Below are 8,451 nucleotides of genomic sequence, written 5' to 3' on the forward strand. Positions count from 1 at the left end.
TAAGCTTTGAATTCATAGTTCTAACTCATATTTAGTTTGATGAGCCATGTCGCATGGTTGAACATTTTTTTTTTTTTTTATGACGTGGGAACTGTAGTCGCTACCCGAAAGTGCGCACTGGGTAAACCCTCAGCCGAACCTAATACCTTGTAAACTAGGTCCGACAGACAAGACACACTAGGCGAACCATGTTTGGCAGGTGACTTGAGTCGTCGGGGTTTGAACAATATTTGTTGTATGTGATTGTAGGAGATACTATTTTTTATGTCTTCTGACAAACATATTTGATAGGATGATAAACTAAATATCTATCATATTTTCTCATTGTGAAGTATATCTATTATGTATATTTCAATACAAATATAATCAAAGTATATGATTTATAACATGCATTATGGTTATATATCATTTGGTATTCCAATACATCACTATTTTCACACTAACTGTCCACAAAATGAAATTCATTTCTTAAATTTAGCAAAGGATAGGGCAGTTTCTTTAGTAGGCGTTGGGCTTACCTTGTAATAATTCCTGACGTAGTCTCCCACCACAACTCTCCCATACTCACCGCTGTCGTTTCCGATGACCTCATTTTCTCCCGGGCGATATAACAAAGCGACCGAGTACCTATCCACATGTCGCTGAGAAGCTGCCCGATGCCACGAGCTTTGGAGCCTGCCATTGCTAGATATTTCGATTAGGTCACCCAAATTTACGAGCAATGCATTGCGTGGCCACGGCGCAGTGAGCCATTGGTCGTTCTTGAAGAGTTGAAGGCCATTTGTGGAGTCGAATTGGATTAGGAGAGTGAGCATGCTGTTGTCGCTGTGGGGAGTTATGCCGAGTGTTAGGTCGGGATTAGGGCTGGGAGGATAATAGTTGACTCGAACGTTAACTTCACTTGTTTGTAGATTGAAGCTTTTGGAGAATGCATTCTTCGGGAGGGATATGGACTCCGCCAACGCTTCAAGGACCTCGTCTAGAACTTTCCGCCCAGCTATCACATACTCCTCCATCGCCGCCCTGCATCCCATCTCATGCCGATTAAGTAGATCGATTTGGTTTTTATTGTGCTGATTTGATCCAATTAGCACAAATTAGTAAAATTTATGGCATATATTTGATAGCACATGATAATACAATATATAATATATGATACTTTTTTCTTGTCCGCCTCTAAGGGTCACATTTACCTTTTACGTTATTGTACTTGATATTAAAAATATCCATATATTTGTATAATTTTTTGTACCAATGTTCTTCTATTAGTATTATATACAAGATGATAATGAAAGTATTTTTGCATTTTTTTCTTAATTTATAGTACGTTTTGATATAATAATTCATATTTATATATCAACATGCAAAAAGTAAATCAGAATCAGAGCTTAGAGCCGGACGGAAGTAGTATATGTTTTGATATATTTTTCCATACTATAATATATTATTGATTCAGCATAATAAATATATATATATAATACAATATAATTATAAATCACACACCGTATACTTGTATATGACACAATATTGTGTTATAACTATAAACGTGCGCAGTTTAACTGATTGATTTGTGTTGACGATCTAATTTATTTGACTCGCCTGCTGATTAACCGCCGCCTAATTAGATACTCCCTCCGTCCCATAAATATAGTTTTAATTGGGTTGGACACGGGATTTAAGGAATATTGATATTATTGGTAGTTGGTAAAAAGTATGGATAAAAGATATTTTTGCCCTTGTGAGTGTATTAGTGTAAAAAATAGTGGCAATTGTGTAATAAAAATAAAAAAGTATAAGTAGTTTTATAGTGATATGGTTATTTATGAAAATAAGACTATTATTCTGGGACGGACAAAAATAGTAAACAAAACTATCGTATTGGGACGGAGGGTGGGAGTATATAATTGTAAAGCAGTCGATAACAAACCCTGATTTGTCAACTTAAACAAACCTCTAAGTGACATGCCTTCATAAGTATCAAATTTAAATCATAGAAAATAAACAAATAACTACGTTAAATTAAATAATATTGCATTCTGCCGTCTCATAAAATTGTGATTTTTCCTTTTTATTTTTTAATTTTTTATTGCTCCTTTAAAAATATTCTCATTTTTTTAATGAAAAGATATAATATCTTATATATATATATATATATTACTTAAAAAAAAAAGATCAATTAAAATATCACATTAAAAATCATATGAAAAAAATTTTGAACACAAATTTAGAGATGAAGGAAATATGACCTACAAGTGAACATTAGTTTCTACTACAAATCTAAAAATCTAGATTTAGCTCTGTTTATATACTCTCTCCATCCACGAACAAATGTCCTACTTTTTTATTTTGGACGTCAAACAACTATTGTCCTATTTTTTTTTAAACACAAATTTTACATATTTATCATTCATTCATTTATTACTTTTCATCTCTACCGTATAATTAAGGGCAAATTTGTCAATTCATAACAAAAAAATAATCACCTAAAAAATCGTGTAAATATACTTTAGGACAATAAAAATTTGACGGAAGTAGTATTATTTTTTTAAGTTTAACATTCAGTAATAATACTATCCTTGATAAACATATACATATATGCTAACTCTTTAGTAGAAAATCATTGCCCATTTTTTATATTTTTATTATAAAAGAAAAAAGAAATGAAAAATTACACATCAAATTAAAATTGGTGCCGAAAAGCTTTAAGCCTATTAATCGACGAGGGAGGGATTATTAGAGTTTGTTTTTCCCATAAACATAATTTCCGGAATGATCCCATTATATATAATATATATTTTATCATCTCAAAAAAAAAATACTTATAATATATTATATTCGTTCACTTACAAAGGTCTCATTTACTCTTTGCATGCTAATTTTTGAATATTAATTGTTATATCAAAATATAGTACAAATTAAGAAAAAATTGTAAAAATACGTCTATTAGTATCTTATAATACTAATAGAATGACATTTGTATAAAAAATTATACAAATATAAAGATATTTTTAATGTTAAATGCAATAACGCAAAAAATAAATGTGAGTCTTAGAGGCGGACGAAGGAAGTATATAACATTTAACATAAAATATTGTTTTTATATTATTTGCTTAACTTTTTGTACAATATATAATAAAGTACCTCAAATCAAAACACTAAACAAACCCTTCATTTTTCAAAACAGAATATATATATATATATATATTAAATTAAAGTACACCATTTGTTTTTTTTAGGTAAATTTTTTAATATTAATATTATATTAATTTGCAGTAAAAAGAACAAAAATATTCTTATTAATATTTTGTAATATAAAAGTAATGGTATTTCTGTAATAAAATTCAAGTTGTAAGGATATTTATTATATTAGATAAACAGTACAATTACTAAATTAAAAAATTATATTCTAATTTTGAGATGGACAAAAGTGAAAAAATGATTAGGATTATTTTGAGATTTTAAAACTTTACATCTTTTATAAAAAATGGTTTATGTTAATTATAAATAAATAAACATATTTTTATTTATTTATTTATATTCTTTACAAAATAATATTCATATTACATATATATTTTATTGCAATATAATTTTTAAAATATTTAAATGTACATTCTAATTTTTCTTAATCATATATATTAAATTTATTTGAAATTATCAATATAGTTAATTACAAAAAAAAAAATAATAATATTACTTCCATCCCCTGAAATCAAACACTATTTGTCATTTACATCATTGTATTTAAAATTAAAAAGATTCTTATATTTGTATAATATACTCCATAAATGTTATTGTATTTGTATTATAAGAGACTAAAAAATGTATTTTTGTCGTTACTTTTTGATTTGTTTTAAGTTTTGATATAATGATTAATATTCAAATATCAATACGCACAAAATCTAGGTTACTCTTTCTTATGGGACAGAAGTAGTAAATTAATATCAAAACTTATTATTATTAATTAATTAAACATCATTATCTTAAATACCGTGTCAAAAATTAAATGGGTCAATTATCTTGGAACTGATGAAGTATTATATTAAATACAAAAACTATAGGTATATTTATTTTGCAAAATAATTTGAATGAATAATTTTTATGTAAAATATAAAAAATTACGTAGATAATATAAAAATAAGCTATACTTAGAAAAGATATTGGTGATTTTAAAAAAACATCCTATATATATAAATAATTAAAATATCAAATTACAAATAAGTCCCTATATGATTAAAATATGACTAAAATGTAATTTTCTTTAATAAAACGAAAAAACAAAAATGAAATAGCCTCTTGTTGAAGTTGGCCTACTCATTGTCCACGTCGTTATAAGTACAAATAAATAAATACATTATTTTCCATAAGTTCGTCCGACTTGATATGAGATTATTACGGTAGAGAATTTAGATAAAATAATTAATAAATAATTAAAAAAATATATATATATATATTAATAAAAATAATTATAAATTAAAATTAAAATAATTAAATATTTTAATTAAAATTAAAAAAATTATAAAATATAAAATATAATTAAAATGTATAATTATATTTTTTAAAAAAATAATTAATTTGCTCAATAAATTAATTTTTGATAAAAATAAACAAATTTAATATTTAATTATTATTTTTTATTTAATATTTATTTATAATAAATACTACTTCTTTTATTAAATTTTTCCCTCTTTATTTTATTTAATTTAATTTGTAACTAAACTTTTAAAAATATTTAATTTGTGATCAGAGTGGCTAATTTTACTGGACCGCGAGGGTATAGTTAAAATAGTTAACCTGAAATCGGGTGGATTTTCCGGCCAAACGCGGAGGCCGTCGGTGGCCCCTTCCGGCGCTGCCTTCATAGCCAACCGATCTATCCAATCCAACGGCTGATCTTCCGACTTGACGAAATTCCGGCCATACCCCAAATTGTCGGTGTTATTGTACGTCCCTACCGACGATTTCTTCTCCGGAAACGGCAGATCGAAAAAGCCCTTCACCACCCTCCGGAGGGCGTCGACCACCGCCGGATCGACGCCGTGGTTCTCCACCAAGAACATGCTCCATTCCTTGCACACTCGCCCCAGCCTCCGCAGCTCCTCGGCCCGGCCCGACGGGTCCCGGAGACGGGCCATGTCGACGGCCTCGAACACTCCCGGCGGGAGCGGCCGGGCCGGGCCGGGGCTCCGGATGAAGCTCTCGGGTAGGGTGCTTGAACGGGCGAGGTCCTGGACGACGGGGATGGAGACGGGCTGGAAGCGGCCTGTCTGTGCGTTGAAGAACTCGGATTCGTAGAAATTGATGGTGGTGTTGGCCTCCATTGTTGCACCAGAATCGATCGATCAGATCAGATCAGATCGGATCAGAATCAATCAATGGTTACTGCTGCTGTGCTGGGCTGAAGGGTTTATTTATTAATATCTTGGTGTTTGATAGGGGACAAATAATTGTTTAAAATAAATAAAATAAAAAAAAAAAATTGGATATGTATCTGATATGATATCTATCTTATCTATATATATATTTAAAATATTCTTTTAGTCCAAACATGTCACATTTACGGTAGACATCAAGAACTTAGTAAATAATTTTAAATAAAAATTAAAAGAATTAATTAATATAATTAAAATTTTAAAAAATTTAAATTAAAAATTTTAAAATAAAATTAGAATATATAATAATGAGTGTGTTTGTAAGCTACATGTGCCTGATGATGGAGACGGGTAGTAGTTAATATTTGGCAGAAATTAGGGACTTGAACGGAAGATAATCAAAGTTGTCAGTCGGAGTAAATGTTTAAATAAAATGTTGTCCGGCCGCCACAACCTATCATAAATCCATTAATTTATGATTTATATTACTATTTTCTTCTCCCTTAAATTGTTCATATTAATTTAGGTTGGATAATTAATAAGTAAAATTTACTAGTAAAAATAATTATAAATTAAAATTAAAATAACTAAATTATTTATTTAAAATAAAAAACTATATTTTATAAATTTTAAAATGTGATTAAAATATATAATTATATTTTTTTTAAAAATAATAATAATAATAAAATTATGTTTAACGAACGAAAATAGAAAAATTGGACAAATTAAGTGAGACTAAGAAAGTACTAGTTACTAGTTAAAACTACTCTATGTACTGCCCAAATGTAATATTAATTATTAATTGTATTTACTATTATATTATATTATATATATAATACTCCCTCAATCCGTCTTAAAGAGTTACATTTATCTTTTGTGTCATCGTACTTAATATTAAAAAATTATTATATATTTTTTTTGTAGAAATATAGTATATTAGTATTATAAGACACTAATAGAAATATTGTTGTCATTTTTCTTTGATTTGTACTACGTTTTAATATAATAATTAATATTCAAATATCAACATGAAAAAAGTAAATATGATCTTAAAGCCGGACAGAGGTAGTATTAATTATTAATTGTATTTGTAGGCAATAAAAATTGAATATCTAAATTAAATTAAATATCATATATTTCAAGAAAATAAAATTTTGATATAATAAATATGTAGTATTTAATTATGTACATATGTTAATATTTATACAATAAATATCAACCATTAATGCAAAATCGGCTTAAAATATAAGATATCATACAAATATTACGTGGATAAATAGAGCCATAATAAATTTGGCAGCATAATAAAAATCTCGTCAAAAAATGAAATATTTAAATTAATATCTTCCAAGAAAGAAAATGATATAAAGATTTTGACGAGAAAAGAAGGTGCACAATCAAATCATTCAAAAATGGAAAACGATATATGATGAAAAATTAAAGATTATTAAATTCTCCCGTTGGTCAATCATGACGCATCACATGACATCATCCGAAAAGGAAGCCGAGGCCACACATCTCCTATAAATAAGAGTTTTGGCTAATTTATTTGACACAACGGAGTTCATTTGAAGACTCAAGTACGGGTAAGTCTCTCTAAACTCTCTGCGTTGTTCTTCATATTTTTCATGTCTTTCGAAGCGTTATTCGTAAAAAAGTCTCCGGATTTTAGAAAAATGATCTAATATTGATTGAAAAATCGATGAGCTAATGTTCTTCTTTGTATGTCTAAACTAGATGAATGATCAAAGCTCCAAAAGCCGTAAGAATCCGTCAAAGCCAATGAAGAGCATTTGAATTCATCCTAAAGCTACAAGGCGTTCGTCGAGTTCTTCACGAAATCATCAAATGTGACCCTTTAAATTCAAATCAAACGTAATTTGTACAATTTTGATGTTTATTAAAAACAACATAATTTTTTGTCTACAATACTTACTATATATAAGTTTTTGTAAGTGCTTGTATACTTGTTCATGCACCCAACTTATGGCTCAATATACTTGTGAAGAAAAGAAAATGATTACTGCTAAGAGCAAGGACAAAGATCACGACCAAAAAGCTTAGTGCAATCTAATGTGTCGAAGCTGGGAGACGAATTTGATGGCGGTCCTTACAAATATTGCGTAATGACTCTTAAAATTGACCAATCAACTCCAATATGTAAATTGATTTTCAAACATAATTTATTTTGCCCCTTTTCAACTCAACCATTCAAATAGAAATTTCCTTTCATGAAATAGAAACAAAACTATTCCTCATGTTTTCTCTCACGGTCCAGTAAAGCGTCTTCACCCGCGATTGTTCTTCACCCCACCTTTCTGTTATGACGTCGGGTCCGTCGATTCCAAGTACGTATTTTTGTTGTATATAAATTACTTTCTTGGTTTCAATATCCACATTCTTGTTAAATTAGTTTACTTCTATCAATTGCGGAAATTCTTGAGAAAGATCAAGATATATATATATATATCTATATATTTAGGAATTTGAAGATTGTATTTTTTTTATTATTATTATTTATTCTTTTGGCATTTGAAAATTGAGTTTTTTATATTTTTTTTAGGAAATTAAAGATGTGTACTTTTTGTCCGTCGATTTCTTTTAGCATTTTTTTTTCTTTTGAGAAACAGAACCATTCATCTCCTTGGATTGAGTATTTCTTGATTCTTTTGGAATTTTTATGTTTTTTTTTCTTTTTATATTTGAAGCCGGAGATTGTACATTCCTTTAGAGTTTCTTGTTTCCTTGATTGTGTAGTGTATGGATTTCTTAGATTTAAGTCTGCTTTATATTTAGGATTGACTACTTATTAGATTGCATTAACTTCAACAGACAATTTTATCTTTTATGCAAAAAAGCTAGTGTTGGATTTCATCACTTGGTTAGTCTTATTATATGGGCTTCTAATTTTCAGAAGATAGATTCATGGCAGATAAGGATGACAGTGAAAGGGTTGAAAATGTTGTCGATTTAACTGAACTCAACCCAAGTTGTTGATAGTAACTTGAATTTGACCCCACAAATACCTATATTTCAGAATCAATTTAATATGAATTTAATACCTATTTGATCACATAACATG

The 8,451-nt window shown here is 28.4% G+C and overlaps 1 protein-coding gene across 1 annotated transcript; it reads right to left on the reverse strand.

Moving 5' to 3' along the window:
* Nucleotides 1–319: 319 nt before the first annotated feature.
* LOC127252553 (flavonol synthase/flavanone 3-hydroxylase-like) lies at nucleotides 320–5,420 on the reverse strand. The gene is made up of 2 exons (XM_051276771.1): nucleotides 4,792–5,420; nucleotides 320–1,023 (listed from the first exon to the last, which is right to left on the reverse strand). Exons 1-2 carry the CDS (start codon nucleotides 5,316–5,318, stop codon nucleotides 462–464), a joined length of 1,089 nt encoding a protein of 362 aa, XP_051132728.1. The 5' UTR covers nucleotides 5,319–5,420; the 3' UTR covers nucleotides 320–461.
* Nucleotides 5,421–8,451: the final 3,031 nt, after the last annotated feature.

Source organism: Andrographis paniculata, unplaced genomic scaffold (genome assembly GCF_009805555.1).
Source record: "Andrographis paniculata isolate CXL003 unplaced genomic scaffold, ASM980555v1 Contig46END, whole genome shotgun sequence".
NCBI lineage: Eukaryota > Viridiplantae > Streptophyta > Magnoliopsida > Lamiales > Acanthaceae > Andrographis > Andrographis paniculata.